A 26,790-nucleotide genomic window follows, 5' to 3' on the forward strand; every position below is an offset into this window, starting at 1 on the left:
GATCCAAATCATATGATATATAAAGTTTAGATATGGTTATGTTATTACACTCTATTTTTCACAAAGATCTAAAGTTACAAAGCAGAGGTTTTTCGTAAACCAGGCCTCACTTGACATAGACACGCATCCGACGTACAAGAATTAAAAACCATCTATAATTGTTCATTTTTCAACAATTTCAATGGAGTGTACTTTTATACGATATTAATTTTAGGCTATGAATTCCCGAACTGTCTATTTTAATAATTAATAAACATAAAATTTTTAATCGATCAACTAGACATAAACTTTATTTTGAGACACCCTGTACTTTAGAGTAGAATGATTAATTGTAAAATCGAATAGAATTATCAAAAATTTACGATTCATATCGACTTTAAAAACCAATTTATACCATTTGACGTATTGTTACGTAGTAATAAGGTTAAAATTACCTCAATGCATTTATTGAGCTATAACAATGAAGTTCAATAATGCAATAGGTTTTATTGCAATACTACAGGGAATATAAGGTCCAATCAATTGGGAGAATAATACATTTCCAATGGACATATTGAAGAAATTTGCATTGTAGTTATAAGCCTCATTTCCAAGTTATCTGGAAATAATTCCACCCAACAAAAAAGAAGCTAAAATTCCATGTTTTATGCCCTTCATTAGACAATTATAATTAATTTTGGATTAAGAAATAAAAATAGGGTAAAGTAATAAATGTATTAGCTCTAGTTTTGTTACTTTATTTTTTCTTAAAAAGGGAAGAATATCTCGTTCACATTTTACTTATACTTGTAGCTTCCTGATATGATTCTACATGTAATTACATTGCTATAAAATTGAATCTAAAGTTAAAACTTGGCTCTGTCTGTGTAGTTGACTTTCAAAACTGGTATTATGGAATTTTGATGATTTGTTCTTCATCTGTTATAATGTTATAATTTTCTGCTCTCGACTCAACAATCTAAGATGGAATAGGTAGAAGGGGCGGTCTATATTTACAGGCAGAAACAACCGAAATAATAATCATCTGTATGGTTTGTTGCCCCATCTTTTTTCGTTTCGTCTGTCTGTTTGAAAACTTGACCTATTTGTATTGTTTTCTATATTGTTGTATAGAGATATATGAAGGGCATCTATACTCACAGAGACTGGGTCATCTATTCTTTCTCGTGGAGAAAGTCGCTCCACCAATTTTCCAAATAAATTGTATTAGAAAAAAAGCCTGTAATTGCTTTTAATTGATACATATATAGCTAAAAATACAAAAATATAAGTAATTACTATATAATGTTAAAAGTTCTGGGCACATAAAATTCTCATAAACCTAAATCCAGTACTCCACCATCGCGTAAAATAGTTATATCGCAACAACTCTTAACACGATGGTTCCAGCAAAGTGTACGGCATTGACTAGTGGGAAGTAGTAGCAGTAGGCTTACAAAAGACAAAACATCGCGAACCTCATTTCTGTAAGTCGCTACATGATTACTTCGGCATCTATCCTCCAATTTGTCCATGTTGTTGCGACGAAATGACAAAAACTTAATTATATCACTTTACGGATGCTTGATTCCTCAAGCAGAATTACCTAAAAATCCAGGAATATATCTTGATGGTTGGTTAAATTGGAAAAATTATGTTAGACAAAAAATATTCCCTTTATTTCATCTACATTGGCCATTCTATTTTTACAGGCAGAGACAAGCGAAATAACAATAATCTGTATGGTTGGTAAGCTCCCGTTAAACTACATAGCAAAAGCCGTTGATACTTTTTATTCAGTCATCCTCGTAACATAAGTGTATATGACTTGCATGGCATATCAGTTATGAAATATGACATTATTTTAAACGCCAAAATAACTATTTTACTCAAAAAACCAATTTAGTTATATCGAAAAGAGAGAAAAAAAACGAACGAAAAGCACTTACAGACCCATCCCATTTTTAGACTAACACTACACATACATATGGCATATTAATGGTATTTTGTTGTTGGAATAATGTCGAAAGTATTCTTTATTAGTTGTCTTTGAAAGTTAAAATTTTTTTCGATCTTTAATCTGAAGCGTTGAGTCCAATCGTTTAAAGGCTACTAGATTCCCAGGAAATATTTCTATTCTAAAACTAATTTTAAGCTCAGAACATTGTGTAAATGTTAAACCGAATAGCTTATAAATGACATAATTTCGTAAATTCATTAAAAAAAAACATACAAAAACTGTAGTGTTTTTGGTTATTCTACGAATGAATAAAATTACTAAGATAAACATATGCTTTTATAAAAACAAAACAAAACACAGAAAAACAAGCTCTACATTTATTCATATATTATTCGTGGTAGGCCAGCGGTTAAAATATTTACTGATGTTATCAAGAAACATGGATTACACGGAAAAGCTCTACATTTTTCTATTTCATAATGGTTATGTTTCCGGCGATTATTTTCAAATAAGTAATTGAAATTAGTAAGTTTTAACGGTAAAAATGTTTTAGGAAAAATGTCATGTATACAAAATATAGTTGGTAACTTAACTGATTAGCAGCGGTATTTGATCATATAGAATTTCAAATAGATGGCTCTAGCAATAAGTTATATAGTATTGGTATACATTTTGGTTATCTTGAGCAGGAGAAATTATACAGGAACTGTTATCTATACGAATGCCTCATTCGTCCTTAGAATTAACTGAATACCTCGGAATATATCTAGATGGTAGGTTAAATTGGAAACATCATGTTAGACAAAAAGCAGAGCACATTAGACCCAAAGTGAAGCAACTGTGTTGGTAAATCGGAAGATACTCTCAACTGGACCTAAAATCAAAGAGAGCTATGCACTAAAACAAAGTTCTATGATTAATTAGCAATGCTTATCACTGCGTAATTAGCAAAAAGCGGTATATTGACCCTGAAAGCAAATCGATACACTCGAATAATCCAATATTTTGCCTTAAGACATGAAAAAAAAAGCTAAATTACAGCAATGTGGAAGCAATACAGCTACTGGACAATACACAGGGAATCGGAAGATTAACGCAAACGAAACTATACGAACTTGTTTAGTGTATAAATGTATTCTGAACTTCTAAAAAAAATCTATATTCCCATGGCATCTATCCTATAGTTATCGTAAGTATAGTGAGTGTTTTATTGTTTACATCCAAGTCTAACTGAAATCGTCATATTGTGAGCAATCAAGGTAAATTGAAGTCCGCAACAGTCGTATGAACAGTTGATACTAAAAATTCGAACAAATAAAAGGGCTTCAACGGCATTTTACTACGAGAGCTAGCGAAGAAGTTCTCCAACGATAAAGAGAGAAGTAGTGTTTCTAAAAATTATTTCTAATTATTTCTGATCTGTGTATCATAAGGTTTTTTCAAAAGATATATTTGAACTATTAAACAATGATGGAGACACTTCAGAACCAATCAATAGCAGAAGGTTCGTTCTCCAACCGACTCCCTCCAATTCATCGATGAAAAAAATTTCCACGAAATAAAGAGAAAAAAATTAAGCTCAAATACCAGGAGAGGTGCTCGAGACAAACGTTTTTCGAGCAGCATCATTAAAGGAAAACCATGATTTATGGACCGGCGAACATCGAATAAAAGAAAATCCAATACAAGGGAGGAAAAGGGCCTGGGGTTTATCCCCGTTCTTGTTCTTAACTGTGTTAAAAGAAGCATAAAGGATGTTTTAAGACTGGCCGCTCGGGCGCGGAATAATATTTTATGAATATAGGCCATAAAAGGCGGGCTAGGAACTTGAACCGTTCCGTGCTAATTGACGATATTTTTACTGGAACGAAAATTTTAAATGTCGCCTTAAAGGACACATTTACGGTTTGGTATTAAAATTTTTAATTAGTTGAATAACAACGCTTAACTCAATTAACGTGGCTTGTCAGGGCTTAGTTCGTAACTTCAATGATAAAAAAAACTAAAAGCCAAATTACCAAAAATGGTACTCGGTTAAAATGATGTCTGTGGAGATGGAATGTAACCCTTAAAACCAAAATGGGTTTTAAACTTTGATACTCTCGAAGCATTTCTGTATCGCGGAGATCTGAGAGCTTCTAAGAACAGATCTTACGAAACTTCTTTAAAAAAATGTATGCAAGTCGGATATTCTAGTCTCTATCCGTGCTGTTCGTTAAATCTTATAGTGTATATTTCATAGTTAATTCAACTTGTATTTTGCGTAAAAGTATTGAAGAAAAAAACATTTTACTTAAAAAACAGTTTTATTTTACGGAAAGGAACTTGTTGAATCCCTTTCCTAAACCCCCACCTCCCACATAAAGAAACGGTCACAGGGGTGTACGTGGCTATTAATGCTTCTGAATAGCTTATAGTTGTTATAAAAATTGTTTTCGTCTATCAACTGCACTTTCGTCCGCCAGTTTGTCTTTGAAGATCTCCGAAATGGTATTGTTTCTACTCATCTTTCCACGGTACTCTTTTACCCGGAATGGTGTTCTAAATTTTGATGACTCCATATTTCAATAATCTACCGCTAAGAAAATGAGCTACTGCAATACACCCTTGGTGGCCGTTCACACCGAAGTGTAATTCATAGCAACCTCATTCTTTCTTTGGTGACCTTACACCTTAAACTGTGATACATCTGCCAGGTACGCACAGAATATTGCTGCTTCTCACAGCTTGAATGCCTCTTACTTGAATTGGTTTATGGCTGGAGGCCGTTGTGCACTTTCAATGCAATTTTTGTGACCTTTCAGACCTCCAAGTGCGATAATTTTGACCAAATTCCACTTAACTACACGAAAAAACATTGCAACAAATAACTCCCAACAATCTCTCTTCTCTATCCTCCTCTTGTTCTCTCCATAATTCATGTCCACATATCTACATCTATTGTCAATTTCCGAGTTCCTACCTTTACGGTTTTGCCTTTCCTTCACTTTATTTCTTGATTTTAATTGAATTCGCCATTATTATTTAAAAATATATTCGTTAATATACACTATTTATATCAATTTAAGTACCTAATTTATATAATTCATGATCAATTGTATATTTCGAATGTTTTCTTTTTTAGTGTTTTATACCCATGTTGAGTTATAAGAAAGTCTGCATGCCATTTTTCATGCCAACCTCATTCTCCGGCTTCTCAACTAATCTTTAAATAAAGTCTCCTTTTCTCTTCATCCATTTCGTCACCTATATTCATCATTTGTGCCATTTCCATCATATTTTCTTATTCTCGCCTCAGAGTCTCTCATTTTCCTCCCCGATCTTTTATTCGCATCTATTTCCTATTATTCCCTTATTTCCCCCAAGTTCTACTGTATATCCACCTTCAAAAGCTTGATAACAACTTTTCAAACGCTCCTTGTAGTCCCGCACTCGATTCTCCTTCGTCCATAGTATGTTCGTCTACTTCGCTGTTCATTTGTTCTCTCAAAAGGTTGTATCTAAGCATTTTCTCTTGTTCAGGATTCATAGGGAAATCCGGCAATAGTGTGTTTCTATTGTCAGTAGATAACAATTTTATCTATATTCTCTTTGTTCTCTCTTTTCTTAAAACAGTAGTAATCTTGTCTTATATGATCTTTCACAAATAATTTGCGAATTTGTACTGCATCTGAATATCATTTTAACGGTTTTATAGCACGTGGAAAATCAAACTAACTTAACCTGCTCTCTTTTCCCCCATAGCTAATTTCTTAATTAGATTAAATATACAATTTCTAGTCAAGGTTGTTATTCAGTTCCCATCATAACCTATTTTTCTGGATTAAAATCATTGTTTCCAAATAATATTTTCGAGGAACTTTGCCATAATTTTATTGAGAATACTGTTAAAAGTGCTTTAAAGAACATGTTTTATCTAAAGCCACTTGTATAGATTAGTTTCGACGCTTCAGATAATGATTTTGGCATGAAAGACAACAAAGGAATTAGAAAGATTACTACATTATCAGATCACTACCAAGTACAAGAAAAGCTTTCAGAATCACTAAATGAATAATTCGTCAATCAAGCGTAACCACATGTTTTAAAACCACAATGAAATATATAATAATAATCAAAATACATGAACTAAAACGATGTACTTCAAGACCAGGAAAAAATCTATTTTGCATCATATTTTAATTGGTGTCGAAAAGTACACAAAATTATGATAAAAAATCTAACATTACATTCGTAGATTTGGAAAGACGAAAAGAAGGAGAGGTGTATTATGAACTACAGTTATAATACAGTAACGGAAAGGAATAAACGATATAATGATAAAAGTGATTCAAGAAATATATATTTATAGCAGCATGTATATACATACGCTATTTTTATTAGCCTCTATAAAAAGTGAAATATTTTGAGAACTCAATCATGACTTGACAAGACAAGTTATTTATAATGTGTATGGAAGAAATTATGAAGAAATGTGTGGTATAACTATTATGTTGTTAGATAGAATACAAAAATATGAAAAAAAAATAAAATGTTGGAAAGAGATTTTGTTGATGCGCTATAGTCCAGATTACCTACTAAAACTCTAAAAAAAATTAAGACGGTGCTAAGAAAATATGGAAATATACAACACCGAGAAAAATGGCAGTTATAATGATCAGGAAAACAGCAGGAATTAATATTGAAGAAGAATTACGACGTATGGAAGACGTTAAGAGAGTCTTAAGCAAGGCTGGAATGAAGATATCACAGAGACACTGTTAAAAAGATAGAAAACCCTACCTGAAGCAGGAATATTGAGCAAGAGCCAGAAAGAATTGGTCAAATTTGCGTACAGAATTTGAGTTAACAGACATTAAATATACCTACACCACTTGGTGGTACAAAAGATATTTTTATTTTTACATTGTATTTCTTCAATTACTAAATGATAAATTAATGATTGTATATGCCAAAAGTTTTTCTTCCACTAATCCTAATTAATTAACTTCCCATCCCTTGGCCATCATCTCTTATTATATAAGTTAATTATTTTTTATAAAATACCTCTCCACTCAGGAATTTCCTTTAGCGAACAAAAATAGCATCAGATAAGGTAAAACAAAATAGCTCGACGTTGTTTTTTAAGCGACGGATTTAAAGGAAAAGTATGATTTATGGCATGGTTAACGTCGAACAATAAAAAGCCAACACAAAAGCGAAAAAGGGTAGCAGGGTGGGTTTATCTCCATCTTGTTCTTAAGCTTGTTAGAGAAAATAAAGGATGTTCTAAAACTGACGGTTCTCACTCGATTGCTTCCTGATATAATATTTTATGGTCGATGGATATAAAAAGAACAATAAACTCAGATTTAACACTAATTGGCTATATATCGGGGAAATAGGCAATGGATAAAATTTCGATGAAATATTCTTAAATTATACGCCATCTTGGCATTTTGAGTATGTATAATGAAAACATATGTCCCTTATTTATATTAATTTTTAGTATGAACTTAAACAATTTATTTAACAATTTTAAAGGATTTATTTTATTATTTATAATAAATGCTAAAATATATGTTATTTTATCTTTAATTTTTTTCTTAAATTTTTTTTCTTAATTTTTATCCAGTTATTTCCACTACTTTTTTCTTTTTTAAAAACAACATACATATACCATTGTGGAAGATCTTCATCTGTTCCACTTTTAGGCTTCATCTTTATATTTTGATATATATTTCCTTTCAAAATAATTCTAAACTTTCAAAACCACTTCTTCATTTGAACCGAATCTCGGTCCCTGAAGAGATATGTCAACGACTGCAAACAGCCAGTAATCACTGCGATTCAAATCTGGACTATATGGTGGGTAACAAAGAAATTGGAAGTTTAATGTAAAACAGGTCCAGGAATTTGAATGTAAATTTTATCGATTTGTGACACGGTATCATGTCTTAATGCTTTTGTTTTTCTTATAAAGATAGCCAATGAAGAAAATTGCATACGCGTCCCGTAAAAAAGAGGCCATAAGTTAAGGTGACGTTTTATTTGAAGGTATTTATCACATTGGATGGTATTATCGAGTGATGTCCATATAGGTTTTTGAACGGTTTTTTAAATTCTGGCGTGTAATTTTAGATCCATGGCGCATTATCGAGATATACCATGTTGCAGCATATTACAAAAAATCATGTTTATTTTGCTTAAACAGCTCCAAACAGTGATCTAAATCTCAGATAAGTTGAAGTTTAGGTTCGATTGTAATCCAAGGCGGCTTCCACGTTTAATATAGTTTTTTTAATAATAAATATTCATGAAAAAGAGTCAATACACTGTCTTAGGAATCTTCAAGCTCTAGAATGATTTTATAAGTGTTTTTCTGATTCCTGAATGTATTAGAGTGCTGCTTCGATAGGTCGTGCCAAGAACAGTATCAACGCAATATTCATGAAAATCTGATCAAAAATTCTTTTTATATTACTGTTGAAATTACTATAACATCATTTAACATTAATCTCACCGTGTACTTCTTCAAATAATAAATGAAACTTAGCAGTAGATTTATTCAAATGAAAGAAGTATATTAAAATTCCGCTTAAAACTCAAAATTAATAAAATCAATTAAGGTTTATTATTACGCCAAAACTAATTATACTTAATAATATATTTGATATACTCAATGCATATAAAGTTAAAATTGATATTGATGCCTATACACTTTGATTAGTAATTTTTAATAGAAGCAAAATGGTATAACGTTTTTTCGTTATATGTCTAATTTAATTCCTAGAAAGTACTACAGTGAAGAATGTTTCTTCTACACTTTAATTAAAAGAAGTGTTAAAAACAGAAACAAATTCGAGCCAGTAAAATTCTCTTAATCTTATGAGAAGAAAGGAAGGTGGCTTCACAGCTAACATACTTCGAAAAATAATTAAACTTTTTATTTACATCCTTACATATTATTTAATAAGCAGCGATTCAAAATGCTGAATTCAATTTCAATTTTAGAGAATATCAACTATGACAAATGATGTTCTTTTGATGTCCGTCAGGTTACTACGACAATATTTTGGTGTAAGAGAAGTATTGGTTTAAGAGAATACGAAAACAACAATCGTCAGATTACTTTTTATTACTTTTGTGTAAAATAAATTTGGATTTAAAACTTAAGCATTTTTTAAAAATACTGGGTTGTAAATATGTGTTTTTATAATTAGTGTTATAGCAATCACTCTTCCAATCTACTGGATTTCCTAAGTCTGTCCCTTCTCTTGTCCTTTCCTAAAATGTTATTACAATATTTTTAAAGAACCAATACATTAGCTCGCCAAATACAGAATATAACAAATTGTTTTTAAATCATAACTAATAAAATGCTATATTATAGTTAGTAAGTAAGGATAATTCTATTCTTAAATACAATGTGAATATATTTAAATATTCAAATCAGCATTTATTTTGCTTATGAGCTTACATCCGATATAATTCAAGTATGCAATAATTCTCCTCATAATCATAACATTACAGATTTAAAAAATCCGTTTACTTTTGTTCCAGAGTGTTATTATTTTCCTGGCCTTTGCTGCACTCGCTAATGCAACTGGAGTACATAATTATGGACAGTCATCAGGGAACAGTGGTGTTTCGGGAGTAGGAGTTAGCCATACATCCCCGGTACGAAGTAATTTTAAAAAGTGTAATTTTCATATCTCAATGGCATACTTAGTAGAATACTGTATAATATAATATTATTACATATATGAATCTTTTGACATATTCAAATATCAGGATTATAACTTGATAATGTTAGGTATAGGAAAAGTTTATAGTGTTTTTAATAAAATTCTACTGATTTTCTTATAGCATCACAATTATTTGTAACTGTATCCTTTTGATTCTGGCGAAAAAACTGATTCAAGTGTTGTAAGTAAAGTTTCTTCTGAAGCCACTTAATTTCATTGTGAGAATTCTATCACGGCCACTGTAACTGTTAACAGCCAGAGGCTGCTATAGCTGGATTATACAGAGTGTACGAGAATTCCACAACCAAGCTCTGGTAATGTTTGATGAGTTATTAAAGGAGCAGATTTTCAAGTACCGTCATTTTCATTAATTTCGATTTTACAATTTCGCTTTAGTTTTTACAAACGCCTTATATTTCCGAATTTCGACTAGATTTCATTGCGTTTCAATATAACATTGTATCGATCTTGTCGTATCCCTATTTTCTAAGACTCTTTCTTTGCTCTAAGTATTTTTTTTAATCTTTGAAAGCGAGTGAACTATTTCCGCACAACAGATTATTCTTGTTATCGAAAAAATAAAGGCAATATACTGAAATGTTTCCTACTTCTCTTAAACTTTTCAAACTTTCCAAGCTCTATGTCAATTTTGAAGTTTTTGCATTCAATCTAGCGCTCAATATGTCCAATAGACTAGAATGGTCTAGTAAACATCTAATGGTGTTATAATCTATCAGAAGAAATATTACAAACTATATTCCAGTATAACAGATATATTAATTACCGATACATATTATATATAGGTTTTTTGTATACACTAATTCAGCAATATAATAGCAAGTTTTTTTTATTGTAATCATCTTTTTCGAATTATTTCAAGCTACCTTTATGTTGACGTTTCTCCTAAAATGACATAACAGAAGAATATTTCATGTTTAATAGTACATTGAAACTTACTGAATAGCTTACTGAAGGTATAATAAAAAGAAAGGGAACATTTATTACAGTATTCTAATAATCAATACTTTTATAAAACTTTAGTAAGATTCTTAAAAGTAAAAATATGTAAATTGCAAGTTCACTGACATTTTTCTATAAATTATGATATTTTTATATGAAACTTATAGTTATTAGTTTTATATTACCACATTATTAGTTAACTAAAGCTATATTATTAACATTATTTAAATATGTCAAAGATATAGATAATCAAGACAGTTCAGTTGGAATTTTTGTTAAATTATAATTGATATGTATGATTTTATGATAAATATGATTTTATATTAAATAGATGTTCTTAGGTGGTTTCCTCTGTGCCAATAGTTCATGCAAGGGCGGACCCCTTTGATCATCATCCTGCCTACGGTTACTCGTATGCAGTTCATGATTCTCATACTGGTGATGCTAAGAGTCAAATAGAAACACGTCATGGAGATTCTGTCAGAGGTCAATACAGGTAAGATTTACAACTCCGTCCTAATATGTTTAAATAATTAAAAATTCATCAAATATTCATTTATAATTACATATAAACATTTATAATAGAAGTAAAATTATTTATAAAACTTATGTTTCTAAATTTCTTGTATACTAGCATTGTGTGAAATTGATTTACATTGGCAAATGTCTATCTATAAATTAAATAAAAGTAATTATTTTGCAGTATTAAGAATATAAATAGCATCTTCATGCTCAAGAAGTAATAGTGACAAAGTACATGGGAAAAATGTTGTAGGTATCTTTACCTTGAATGCCTTGACCTTACTTATTGTATAGCATCCTGAAAATTAGGTAAAATTCGAATTCAACAGAAAACGCAAGTTTTATATAATATAGGGTGGGGTAAAAGTTCCGCTACCATTTTGATTGCGCACCAAGATGGACGTTATGTGACCAATTATGTGACGTTTAGCTCAGTTTCCCTTTAACCGTTGTGTTGTGTAGATGTCCAAATTTTATTATTACGTACACCCCACAAGAACGAGCAGAAATAGTGACAATATTTATTAAAAATAATCGTTCCATTATATTACCGCTCAGCAAAAATTATGTTAATGGTAGCGAGATTTTGCCCCACCTTATAAAATTTTTATTGAATCAAGATATACCCAAGATAGGGTTGAATAACCCTGGCACGTTATTGTTCCGCATTAAATGTACTCTTTAAATAGACAGGCGGCTGTAGGGTTCTTAGCATATTTAAATTGAAATAATAGCATGAAACCGAAATGTCTGATGCAATAGTTGAATTGTTTCATCTGCTGTTTGATATGTGACATCGTCTTGTTGAAACCATCATTCATCCTGTCTCTAGGTCTCCGAAGTGAACTGTAAAATGCACTCCAAAAAAATTTTTTTCCAACATTCACATGATCCTCTGAATTCCATATGTGGCAATTTTGAGTATTGGTAAAGCTTTTAAGTTGAAAATTATTACTACCGATTAATTATTACTGAAAGTTATTACTTAAAGTTCAATTTAGCAATTAGTGTATACATTAAAATATCGGTACATAAAGACGTAGACATTTATTGAGTATACGCTGTAAAAAGCTTCTTAAAATGCGCAATTCTTGTTCACGATAATGTGGAATAGTGGATTGATGTTCCTGCATTTTTAGTGTCGGTCATCTGTCAACTTATTTGAAACGTGTAGGTTTTGACACACACCATACTTATTACTAATAAATAAATGCGTCAAACATCCGCTATATGAATTTCCCATCTAAATAACGTCAGAAAATATAATTTTCTTCGCAAATTGCACTAGAGATTTCAACTAATTTTATACAGACGCTATTTAGTCTTCGAAATAATATAGCTTCTACAAGATGTTGAAATTACCACCGAGAAGAATAAGCATCATTCTATTCTTCTTCTCCTTTTCTCATTCTGGTTCGACTCTCGAAATTTTCTATAGATCCTAATCTCAGATCAAATTTAATTTTCCTCACATCCGCAAGTGGATCCAGCTTTTGATTTATATAGTCACGCTATCTAGTTACAAATTATTTTTTTTCAGGATGCTCAGACATAAGGACAAATCGGGAAATGAATTAGCTAACATACTAATCAGCTGGCAAACTAATCACAAATACTAATAATTCTACAAAAATATTTCCCACTTATATTATATATAAATGTGGTGAAACTTGAGTAATCTTAATAGTACGGCTTTAGTGAAACCTGTTGGAGGAGAATAATAAGGTTTGGCACACCAACAAGAGGTTATTTTCTCTTGCTATGCCTCTAGAGAAAGAACTTGATATATCACAAATAAAGCTGAATATATTGCAGACTAGACACTATCAATTTATTTATGCATTTCTTATGGATTTAATCGATAGATCTCTGAGCATACCTCATTTTTATTTCATTTCATGTTTTCTTACCACAAAATATGCGAAAATTAAACAATATTGGTTAACATTAAAGAAATCAGTATTTGTTTTTAAATATTTTATATTGACTTTTATCTATACAAAATTTTATTTATTTAATTCATATGTATTTTTTATATATGTAAAATTTTACTACACTGTTATTACTTTTGAATGATTTTTTTTGTTTGGAACATGTAATAGTTAGTTTGTATTGACACGTTTACACATTTTCCAAAAAGCGTACATTTCTAGGCTATAATGTTAGTGACACTTAATGTAAACCAAAATGTTAATAAATCAATATACTTTCATAATAATAATAAAGAAAAAATATACATGAAATAAAAAAATATAATAATGTGAATAACTAATTAATATATATGTTATGTTATTCGAGTTTTAAATCCGTAACTATAAACTTTAACCACTTTAGGTTAGTTTGTTGACATTATACGTGATAGATTTGGGATTTGTGTTTAGAGCCTGAAAAGATCAGTCTTGCGAACATAACTTCCTCACTTGCCTATCCAAACTTTCTCCTGTTTAACAGCAAAATCCCCATTTAACCGTGAATTGTTTGATAGGTTCGCATTCCAACGGCATCATCCACTTCCGCCTGCCAATATTGATTATTAAATTTCGGAAAACAACCGGCCATAATACTCGAATACTTTGACAGAACTTTACGGGAGTTTAATAATCTACTATAGTTTATTAGTGTCGTAAACAATTACAAGACAACGATAACTAGACTACTTTATATAACTTAAAAATTACAGATAATTTAATGTAACTTAATTTTAAAAAATTAATTAAAAGTATAACTGTTGGTGGTTTAGGATCAGTAAAAATTTATTACTCTACAGGGAAATAACGCATTGAATGGATTATCTAACATCAACCATTGATGCTGGTTTCAGTTCAATAAAATCATCTTAAACGATTAATAACATTCTTATTTAGTTTCGTTAATTGTGGAAAGTATCAAATTTGAGGTTTAAAGATACCCGCACGTGATTGAATAACAGATTAATCAACAACGTGTCATTGTTTGGTCCGGAGTTTTGGTTAGAGGCATCATGGGACCCTGCTTCTTCTAAAATGAATCCAGCAAGGAGTGACTGATGCCTAATATCGTAGAGTGTTAACCGAATCTTCTCTGTAAGAATTGAATGCTATTCATGTTGACGTAATGCAGTTTCGACAAAATGTAGTTTCGGTGCCATTCAACTCGTAAAACTATTTAGTTATTGCATGAAACACTTCATGGTCATGTACGTACTCTCTCATTTCTCCCCTTGAATTCATTTATGTGATTATTTAGTGTCAAACATGTACACCAAAAAATACTTAATCGTGTTGGAGATGAAATTCAACTCGATTATGATGAAACCCAACTACATTTATGAAAAATTGTCATGAAAAAGTTGTTGCACATATTGCAGCAAAACGCTTTTATCGAATAAAATATTCCTTACACAACCATATGTATTTTATGATTCAATTAAAAACATTACAGCTGTTATAAAATTAAAGTGTGTTAAATTTTATTGAAGTACTGCTTAAACATATATTAGTAATACTAAATAAGGTCAATAATTCATTTTTTTTCAAGCATGTTTAAGAAATTGAACACTAATTTTTTTATAACATCTTTATTAGATGCGCTTAGTACAATCTTAATTTACAATTAATTTATTACTACTTTTCCTATATACTTGGATTAATTTATAACAAATGATAACAAACAAGACGAGTGCGAGAAAATAGATCAGTATGAATTCCTCAATTATAACATTATAATTATTTATTAATTATTAACTTATAGCTATAGTATACACTAAATATATACACTTTACATAAGTTCGTATGGTTTTGTTCGCTTCAATCTCCTGACATCCTGCGCGCTCTCTAGCAGTTGTATTGCTTCCACGTTAGTATGATTTAGTAATATTCTTTCGTGTTTCAAGGCGAAATCTTAGATAACTTCGCAAATCCATTTAATTTCCAGGTCACCGTGCAGTTCTTCATTGGTTACATAGCGATGGGCATTGGTAATTAATTGAGAACCTTGTTTTGACAGCGTTGTATGACTAGTTGTTTTGAATTTTTAGTGCAACCCCATATTTGTACCCCATAGGTCCAAATTGGCTTTATAATTGTATTACAGATCAACCTCTTTGATTTTAGATCAAGTTAAGAGTATCTTCCGACTAACCAGTATAGTTATTTTATTTTGGTTCTAATGTGTTTTGCTTTTTGTCTCACGTGATATCTGGAATTCTTTGAGCAATTTCATCATGTCGCCGATAGTTGGCTCGTTGGCCGCAGCTTTTTGCGGTTTCGTATCTATTTGTTTATCATTTGATATTTTGGTGGCGTTTATATTTTAGACCGATGGTCTTACGGTTTCTTGGGTTTTTTTATTTTCAACGGTATATGTTGTTTCTGAGTTTTTGACTTTGTTAATTTGTCTTAAGTGTTGTTCTGCTGTAATTTTCTTTGACTGCAGTCCTTTTATTTTTTTTTTTGATATACTGCACATCCTTTATAATTAGCAAGGTGACCTTTTTCATTGCACAACACGCATGTCGCTACACTATTGCGTTGTTTTCTGCACTGAGTTGTGTGATGTTTACCGGCACATTTCACACATCTTGGTTCCCTACTGCAAAAATGTTTAGTTTGATTTTGACAGTTTGTGCATTGTGGTATATTATTATTTTTCTTCGGAGGCTCGACTTTTATCCTACAGTCTGGTAAATAATTTATGTCATATATATTTTTATCATTTTCGTTTTGTATCATGTCTACGTAGAACAACGGAAAAGTTTTAATTTGTTTTTCACCATTTACATTAGTTGTCTTTTTCGCTATAGGCGTAATGGTCACTACTTCGTGCCCGCAGTCCTGATTTGTTGTGGACGATAATCCTTTAATGACTACTCTATACCACTTATCACTTTTTAACTGATAAGGGTGGTATTCGAGTTTATTGAATGAATTGTTTTTCTTCATCTCAATGAGATGCTTTTTTACATTCCTGTAGTCCATTTCATTACTAAGTGTTACGTTAATATCATCGTTAGACAAAGTTTTAAACTGCACTCGGTCAGAGGCTACTCCCTTAATTTTTGATCTAAATAAATTAAAATTGAAAACATTGCTTACCTTGATCGGAGGGGGTAGAGGGAGTTGGCCTTCTTCGGTCCAGTCAGACTGTTCTTCTACCTCTAATGCTAGTTTGTCTTCATCAGTGTAGTGGTCTTCTGCATAATTAGTATGCCTTTTTGGTGTATTTTGCGTATGACCTTGCAGTTGCAAACGGATAACAGCCATATCCTTAGATAATTGCAACAGTTGTTGGTTCAGAGGCTCGTTATTCGTTCTTAGTTCTTCGTTTTCTTTATAATAATATATTCAAACACATGTTCTTGTCCATCATGTTGTACTGTTATAATTAAATGTTTTATCACGAACTTTCACTTTTTCCCCTTTTTGGAAAACGTGAAACGTCTTTTGTTCGAAAGCACGTATTTCCTTCACTTTGCTTTTTCACCGTATCCCGTACCTGGGAGTTCTTTGAAACCATTAACCGAAATTGACCATAAAAATATATCGATGTATTTTTATTTGATATTTACGGAGACTCGTTTTCGGGTATGAAAAAACACGTCTTGACTCTATGAAGTTCGGGACTGAACTTGAATACTAATTGATTCATTATATGCATCATCGTTCATCATACATTTTTACTACTTCTGTGATAATCCATGTAAGTTTTTATAAAAAAAAAACGGGACATCTTTTGAGATGGCTCAGGCATGATATGTTTTATTGGAAACTGCATTAGACAGCATGCTACAATTTCTAATATCTAAATATGTAAATGCAGCACTAACCTTTTAATGTGGCTGAAGAGATATTGGCTCTCTATCAATAATCATCATCAATTCATAACAGGCTCTAAATTTATTTTTAGCGATTGACTGCACTTGTTCTAGTCTCGGAAAATATCAGGCTCCTATTTTCAGATCGTTTCCTATGATATTGATTTTTTTTTGGAATTGCTCTTCGCTCTACCATCCGTAGTATCATTTTAAACAACTGACTTCATTTCTAACATGATCTCGGAAAGAAACATGTAAACAACGACGAGTTGATGATTCGGAGCAGTGTTTGAAGATGATCAAGCGTAATAAACCCGAGTTTTTGCGTAGATATGTGACCATGGATGAAACATGGCTCCATCATTTCTGAAATCCAATAGAGAGTCATCCGAGTGGACTATACATGATGTACCTGCTTCAAAGCGTGGGAAAACGCAACAGTCGGCTGGCAAGGTTATGGCGTCCGTATTTTGGGATGCACATGGAATAATTTTCATTGATTACCTTGAAAAAGGAAGGACCGTCAACAGCGACTATTACTTAGCGTTGTTGGACCGTTTGAATGACGAAATCGCTAAAAGTGATGCTTCACCAAGAAAATAGACCGTGTCACAAGTCAGTGAAAACGATGGCAAAAATCCATGAATTGGGCTTCGAATTGCTTCCTTATCCACCGTATCTTCTAGATCTGGTCAGCGAGTATTTCTTGTTCTCAGATCTCAAAAGAATGCTTGCTGGAAAAAATTTTCCTCGAATGAAGAGGTGATCGACGAAACTGTGGTCGATTTTGAAGCATAGGACAAATCGTACTACAAAAATGGTATTGAAAAGTTGGAGGGTCACTATAATCAGAGTATCACCCTTAAGGGAATTATGTTGAATAAAAAAAAATACCAAAAGACTGTGTTTTACTATGGTTGGTCGGGGACATATTCAATGGACCTATAACCTATATTTCAAAATATCGTTATTGATCAAATAAAATACCATTTTAAATATCAAATAAAGTGAGATGAGTTGAAAAACAAACAGAAATGCGAACGCACCAACACAAAAGTTGCTTTTACAACTCATACGTCCAATGACAAAGGAACTATCCGGTTATTATTCGCGTTCGGCACAAATCGCGTAATAACGATCCGAAAAATCGCTAGTTTGTGTCGCTGCCATGTTGATAACCACGTGATTAAAATGCATGAGAGACGATCGAATTGCGGCCTAGTTCATTTAACGATTGAGGGATCGTTTTATTCGGCGAACTATCGGGATGTTTAATCTCCAGTAAATTTAGGGTTCGCCTGCCTGTTATCCTGCTCATATTTTAAAGCAATTTTATAACATCATTTAACTTTAAATACTTGTTGTTTTTACAATGCAAATACAAAATTATAGCTTACGTGTTTGTTATAAACACTAGGTGCTATAGAAACCATAGTTTTTAGATAAATTTACATATATTAGGTTGCGCACACAGTAATTTCGGTTTTCCCCAATAGATAACCATGTTATCAAATTGTATCTAGAACTGTAAATAATATTCTATTATTCCAAAATATTATAGATATAAAAGTAGTGTCATAAATTTACTCGGTCGAAATTTTCGCTTTCATAAAATAGATTCCAAAGGGTTATTAGAGTCATATTTTGCTTTTATACCCTCGAAAAGAAAAAGTATAGGGCAGGATCTTTGAAAATTATGTGGCATATATGGTAATATTACCAAACAACTGTTCGTTTCCCTTTCCTAAATGTCAATTCAATAGAATGTCTTTGAAGCTTTGATGCCTTCACCGCACAACTCCACATTGCTCCGTTTGACTAACATTTGTTCAGCAAAACTATCTTAACACTGTATAAAACTTACTTCAACTGGGAATTTTATATGTTATTTGGTTCAGATTTTTCTACATAAAGATCAGGTTCTACAACATACGAATTATGGTTTCGCCAGCAAAATGGTAAAAGGGTAAAAATCGGTTAAATCAGCTTATATATTAGTATTTTATGAACAAATTCATTTTGAAAACCTAAAGGAAACCAAAATGTCATTGTCTCCAACCCTATATTTGATTTTTCTTCTATATATTTTACAATCCAAGAAAATTAAAAAGACCAAATGATCTAGTAATTGTGATATTTTTCGTAACCCATTTTTCGTATGAAAATATTGCTTACAAGCCAACTCCCATTTTTCGTCATCATAATGCACCTTCTTTTTCATCTAAATTTTCACTAATATCATTCTGCAGTCACCTTGTTAATCAGATATTAGCGTCTTAGCTTAAAAAATATAATTTTGAGATCTAAATAAAAAAAGTCTATATTGCAAACCAACCTAAACTACTTCCCAAAGAAAATTTTGACGAAAGACTACAATATAAATTTGGAAAAATTAACGTTTCAGAGAGTCATTTGAAAGGTCGTTTTTTTTTATCAAGTTAATATTTAATTCTTCATCAATCGAAGAAGAAGATATGAAAATTTCAAGAAATAATAATCGCCAGTGATTAAAAAATATAAAACTAATCCTCTGAATAGGATTATTGGTTCAAGACAGGAAGAAGAACAACCAAAATGTTAATGATGAATAATGTTGAAAAACCAAATGTCCGAAATAATAATTCAAATTGCAGAGACAATAAAAGCACTCATTATTTAAAATAGTGTAATGGTAAAATATTATAATAATTTATATTAGTATCACGCTCTTTCCGATATTTGTATTCCAATTTTTATTTACAACAATAAAATTTCAATAAGCTACAATAATAATATTGTAATAGGTAATTGTAAAGTAGTGTAAAACATAATATGAAGGTTGTTCAGTAAGTTTTATTTTGATTTAGCTTTCTGTTTTCTTTAAATAGGATGACTGCTTCAACTATTCGTACTTTAATTCACTACCATACCTGTTGCGATATGCAGTTTTCATACTGGTACAGTATGCTATTAATTGTAATTTTTGATGTACTTTCACATCCAATAACAGATCCAACAGGCTGGAACAACAATCTGAATTTATCATTTTAATATTTTGAAGACAATTTACAAATAAATTTTCATCTACATCACAAAACTTTATGCTAACACTTTCTTAGTCGATTTTTCAATCCCTGATTTCCTGATCGAAGTTTTAGAAACATAATGAAAAGCCCACGTTTTATCTAGTTAAAATCAAATGACATAAAATAGCTGTCGAATACGTTCTTCCCCTCTGTTTGCAAAAACAACTATCAGTTTGCATATTTTCACTTTCTTAATGCCAACACAGTGACAGTCTTTATCAGAAGATCTCGATTAAGTAATCAGCCCTGTAATATCTAGGTTCACCCTCAGAACGTCAAAGGGCTTTGTTCTGGAAAGCTTCTTTTATGTCATTCTTCGCCTAATACCACCATAATTGATTTCCATATATCCATATAGATTTAAATGGTTGCTGGTATAATAGCAATTTATTATATACTGATAATCGTGATTTTCTTCCTATTAACCAATACATTTTCCTATATTTGAACTCAAATTCTTTCATTTCTCCAGTTTTCTTTTTTATATGTTCCTTCCAGCGAAGTTTTGCATCAACATTTATTCTAAAATATTTAGCGTTGTTGTTGTATACTATATGGTAAGAATGATTGCATTATTTAGTGTTATAGGTGCTTCTGATATCTGCTAATATGCGAAATGCAGATGCACAGTTTTACTTTCGTTTTATTTTCCACGTTTGGGTCCAACTATTTATGTTGTCACTTTCCTGTTGTAATGTTCATGTGGCCTCTTCACTATTGTTTTCGACAGCAGGAATCGCAGCATTATCAGCTAATATAACCATCGTGATACTTTCCATTTGTGGAATATCACATGTGAAGAGTAGGTAAATAATTGGCCCCGATTCACTTGCTTGTGTTACAGCTACTTGTACGGCTTCTTCTTGTTTGACTATAAACATGCTCTACCTGTCAACTCTCTACCTGTAATGTAAGATTTTAATATGCCAGTATATTCTTTCGCTAACATTTTTGTAGTTTATGAACAAGGCAAGGTGCGACATCTAACAATATAGCTGAACATACCTTTCTACCTTCATAGGCCTTTACACTGTTTAATGAGATGAAAACTTGTATTAAATAACTATCAATTAAAATAAATTCGATGAATGTATCTCTTATTCAACACAAAATATATTTAACAATATACTATTTTCAGATGCTATATTTTTAATAAATATTTCGATCAAAACTAACTCACCAATTCAGAGTTAACGTCTTTGTAATTCACAATTTTTATGGCGAAATATTACTTGGTCAGTGTTTGATAGCAGTCGATTTTTGTTGGTTTCCACAATTTAATACTTGATGGTTCATAAAGATCCATAAACTGTTACATTAATATATTTTACCTTTACCCTAAAACTTTTTTCGAGACTCTATATTTCGACTCTATATTAATTAACTCCGGTTCATATTTAGAACGAACCATAGAGAACATGCAGACGGTAGACAAAAAAACGTCTGGTTCAATAATCAAGCGAGTTATGTCAGAAAAAGTAATTATCAACGGAACGAAACTCTGTAGCGAAGTCCATTAATATTGAGGTTATATTAATTCTCTTCTTGACATCTCCGAACTAGCGCGCCCAGATTACACGGCATCTCGCTTTTCTAGGCCGATCCCCCGACAGCATAATCCCCTAGACATGACCGATTGACTTTCGGGAACGCAGAATGAAAAACACCCAATCCATTTATTAGTCCAACCAAAGACAAATCACCTTATAATAAGATATAATTAAAATGTATTGCTACAATCGATATGTAGATATAAAATAAATAATAATATACCATATTTAGTGTTCTGGACAATTGCAAACAATAATTATCGATTTTCGTTCTGGTGTTTTGGGGGTATTCTAGTCTATAAATTTGAAAAAATCAATTTTCTTTATATTTTTAAAGTTTAACCCTTCAAGAATACCGGACATAGAATTTCTCAAAATTTACACTATTTTCAGAGGTATAACTGTTTTAGCGAGGATGCATTATTCCGCAACATCTCCGAATTTGGCGCATGCGTATATACAGCTTTATTTACTTATTTTTTATCGTGATTATTAGATTTAATGTCGAATATATTTGGCAAGTTAATATGTCCAGGAGGTAAATAAGAAAGGAAAAATTTTGGAAATAACATATTTTATATAAAAAAGTATTGAATAAAATGAAATAATAAAAATATAATTAATGTATGTCCAGTTATTCTATTTTTATGAAAACATCATATTACAAATTATCAATATTTTTTAAAAATAAAAATACACAAATCTGATAAATAATTGATTTAATGTTGAAACTATATATAAGGAGATAGATAAACATTGAACATTTTTTGAAATAACACATTTTATTTTGATATATATAGCTGAAATACATCTCAATCAATATATCATTATATATACAAAACAATAATTTATTTACCTATACTCTTATATAATAATGCATTGTATTTTCCTTGTCATGAGATCACCAGGGTGTCGTTGATAGTTTTATATTTTGTTTATTTGATCCAGCTCTACTTTTGTTAGCAAATTTAATTATTTCATAGTATCACTGTACACTGTTCTTACATATTAGCAAAATGCTGTCCAATTTCGTCTCTGATTATCTGAATTTCAAATTCTTCGACATTTAGTCTCAACAAATTCTAGCTACATTTTAGCTATAAAATTTCAATCATTACTAAAATATATTATGTTTAACATAAATGTCTCAGTTTTTGCTAGTATTCTTGATGGATAAACCTCATTAATGGCTTAACTACTTCCAAACAACAAGAATCATTTTCTTCTATGTTCTTGTTATCATTAAATTTTGGCAAATATGGATACCTATTCCAGGTTGTTGAAAATGACCTGTTATAAATTTGGTAGCTAAAATTCCCACTATAATTAAAATTGATGCTGTTTAGATTTTATAACTTTTTACTAAAAACTTTAAACTAAAAATTTTTACTAGAAATGTAACCTTACATTCTGCACTTACCCTAGTTCCTTCCATATTTTAAAAGCAATGTATGTTAGGCCACCAAGAATAACACAACAATTTAATTATTATTAGCATAGAATTATTAAAGTACTACAAAATCTAAATATTCTAGATTTTTTGTGGTTTTGATTTGATCGACTCATTATAAGATATATTCTATGCAAGAGAATGCGCATGCGCCAAATTCGAATATGTTGTGGAGCAATGTATCCTGTTTCAGCGACATAGCAAATAGTATATATCCAAATTTTGTTACTATGTTATATTTACTTTTATAGGATAAATTTGGAACTAAATCGACTCAGCAGAATTTAAGATATCATGTCAGCAGTCGCACAAAAAGTAGTTTTGAGAAAAACTTGGTTTACGTTGGACGTTTATTTTAATTTTATCTAAGTCTATAATCCCCTTAAGACACTATAAATTGGTATGCAAACAATTAATGCGACTACAAATATCGGTTATACAAGCTACTCTTAAACAGAGCATCTCTTAATAATATGATATCACATATATATGGAATATATAGACTTTATGTGATATCATATTATTAACAGATGCTCTGTTCAAGAGTAGCTTGTATAATCGACATTTGTAGACACATAAATTCTATATACTCCATATATATATATATATATATATATATATATATATATATATATATATATACATCGACCGCTGCCTAAGATGGTCAGATCAAATCTAGTAAGATACTCAAAAGGGTCAATATTCTGTGTTCATCAAGTAAACCAATAATGGCAACAAACATATAACATATTGTAAATGTTCCACAACAAGATGAATAATATGAAAATAAGGGTGATTTAAAATACCCCATGATATAGCAGAAACAATCAGATACGCCAACGAAAAAGAGAGGCATCATTAGACTCTGAATTAATTAAAAAAAACTACAAGACTGTCCACAAAAGGAAATTCCAGCATCAATAATAGTTTAAACCGGTTCATTGATCCTTAACAGTATACTAATTAGTAAGTAAGAAAGGTCTTCATGTATTTTCAATGTTATTTTGTGTAGCAATTAATAAACATCAACTGTATATATATATATATATATATATATATATATATATATATATATATATATATATATATATATATATACAGGTGATGTTTATATATATATATATATATATATATATATATATATATATATATATATATATTCTAAAGTTTATATTAAAATTGTTGAGCACCAACTTGATGATTCTCTTTTTCGTAGCCAGTAAAGGTCGTCCAGCATTAAAGGATATTAACTCCCGCATGCTTTCTTGTTTAATTCGCGTTATTTAACTTCAATTTGATCGATAGAAAATTTACCGTAGCTTAACTGCATTATTTCTACATTTTTTCTTTCAAAACTTAAAAGTAATTTATTCTGTAACTCAGTGCAGTGGTGAAAAATAATGTTGAGTATATATTTACGTTAAATACTCTCCTGTGATATTTTCATTAAATACTAACAACTCTCAATAATTACTAAAAAATAAATGTAATGTTTTAATTTAATTAATTACTAATACCTTCAGACGGCTAAAACCAATTCTTAAAACCGGTCTTATTTTAGACAATGTTGAGTATTTACCTGAAACAAAAAATACAATTACTATAAAATATTTAATGCTTTATTTAATTATTATTACAAATATTATCTCAAACAACAAAATTATTATCTCAAACCCATGCATACTTTACATCAATTAAAAAGAACTTGTGAAAAATTCACCTTTTATAAATTGTGATTTATTGAAATACATTTTTGGCATAAATAATTGTTCGATTTTTTGTAAATTAACTTAACCCTAAAATAATAACTAAAAATAAAAATATAGATTTTCGGAGCCATCAGAATATTTAAGTGAGTTACAAAACCTCTCAGAACAGCAATTTTAGCGATAAACAACACATTCGGTATTGTATCCTGGCGAATTTCAATAAAGAGAAAAAATACTTTCAAATCACGGGAATCCATTTTTAGTGTTCTTGGATGCTGGATGTTATGAAACATAAAATTGTCAGTACAAATATTTTATGAAGTTTTATCTCGAGAGGAGCTTTGAACAGCTTTGAACTGAAGAGTCACACAAGCAGCTATATTTAAAAAAATTTTCAAACTAAATTGAAATGGAAAATATTTAACTTATATTAACTATAAATCACGGAAAAGCACTTTTTATAAAATATTGTGGTTAGATGTGATACATTATATCAACAGCAAGGCAGGACAAACACTTAGTAGATCTTATTCTATTTTTCTGGTTGAAATATCAATAGAATTAGATATGACTTCGAGAAACTGATTAGACACTGATCAATCAACTATTGAATAAACTGAGTCAAGGCCTTGATCAGAAAAGACAATTTACTGGGCAAAGAGGTAGACAGTCAGAAGACCCTATTGAACTGGGAACGCAAGTTCCTCACATGCAGAATATTGACAAGACTTTGTCGCATTCGACAATGGATTATTTAGTTTAATGCAGCACCACTTAATGAATAATATAACAACCATCTAAAGCGCTGAACAGTACGTGTATTTTTTTGACGTCAACCATCATGTCCAATAAAAATAATATATTTCATGTTTCCATAAAATTCACAATTTTTTTCATAATATACGTAATTTTAATTTTTTTTAAATAAAAATTTTATGAAGCCTTTCTGAAGTGCTTCACATAACATTTACGATATGCCTTTTGCAGAATGTTTATGTTAAATCAATCTCGACAAGGAGGATGACGCATTATCTCTCTACAAAAAGTAACCAGAACGATGTGGTTGGTTCTGTGACCATTTTGGTCCTCTACAATGTAAATATATGAGTAAGATTTAAAAGAGGTTGTTGGAAAGCAAAACGGGCTGGCAAGTGTCTGAGGTATTGACTTTATTGATTGAGTCGATATTTCGCAATCTTTACATAATTTTCAATGCACTAGCTTTGATATTGAAGTTCTTCTAACCAACTAATCATATTCAAGCAAGTACCTATCGCAACTGAGTTATTGTTTATTTAGGACTCTTTAGGACAATTATTGATGGTCTATTACCAGATAGAGTTGATATTTTAGGTAGAACTGACCCTAATAGATCATGTCTTCGTTGAAGCAATTTATAAATCACAAAATATGCTCGATGCTTCCTTTCGAACTATGGAAACTTTGATATCGACTTTATCTAGTCGACTCGCAATGGACCGTATATACTCCTGTTAACTTTAGAGGATTTGTTTTAACTTTGGGGCATCTTTCTGAGTAGCACGAAGATGACTTCTAATTCCCTAGAAAGACAGCTAGGAAAATATCTTTGGTCTTATTTTGTCACCTCCTCTTTCTGTATAATTTGATTTCATTTGATATTTGTTAAAATTTCCAAATGCCTTGCATATATATATATATATATATATATATATATATATATATATATATATATATATATATATATATATATATATATAATAAAGCTCTAAAGTTAACAGGAGTATATACGGTCTATTGTGCGTCGACTAGACAAAGTCGATATCAAAGCTTCCATTCAACGAAGACAGGGTCTATTAGGGTCAGTTCTACCTAGAATATTAACTCTATAGGGCAATAGATCATCAATAATTGGAGTCCTAAATAGACAATCATTCAGTTGCGATAGGTATCTAAATGACCATCTTCATAAATTGTGTTTAAGTTAAGGTGATTAAATTATTGTTCTAAGAGGGTGTGTTCAGGTATGACTAACACACCCTACATCAAGGAATTCAGTAAGAAATCGGTATACCTTATAAAAATGTGTGTCCTGTTT

At 30.8% G+C, this 26,790-nt stretch overlaps 2 protein-coding genes across 2 annotated transcripts in view; one reads left to right on the forward strand and one right to left on the reverse strand.

The window, feature by feature from the left end:
• Lar (tyrosine-protein phosphatase Lar) overlaps positions 1-26,790 on the reverse strand; it is a 1,580,452-nt gene that overhangs the window by 1,282,834 nt on the left and 270,828 nt on the right. The gene's annotated exons all lie outside the window — the stretch shown is intronic.
• LOC143197855 (larval cuticle protein A2B) overlaps positions 1-26,790 on the forward strand; it is a 58,747-nt gene that overhangs the window by 24,246 nt on the left and 7,711 nt on the right. The window contains exons 2-3 of the mRNA XM_076406611.1: positions 9,482-9,598; positions 10,968-11,122. Coding sequence (XP_076262726.1) covers positions 9,482-9,598; positions 10,968-11,122 — 272 coding nt within the window. The remainder of the gene's footprint in view (positions 1-9,481; positions 9,599-10,967; positions 11,123-26,790) is intronic.

The sequence above is a fragment of the Rhynchophorus ferrugineus genome, unplaced genomic scaffold (assembly GCF_030347505.1).
Source record: "Rhynchophorus ferrugineus isolate W39M unplaced genomic scaffold, kcgeb_rfMv2 rfM6, whole genome shotgun sequence".
In the NCBI taxonomy this organism is placed as follows: Eukaryota; Metazoa; Arthropoda; class Insecta; order Coleoptera; family Curculionidae; genus Rhynchophorus; species Rhynchophorus ferrugineus.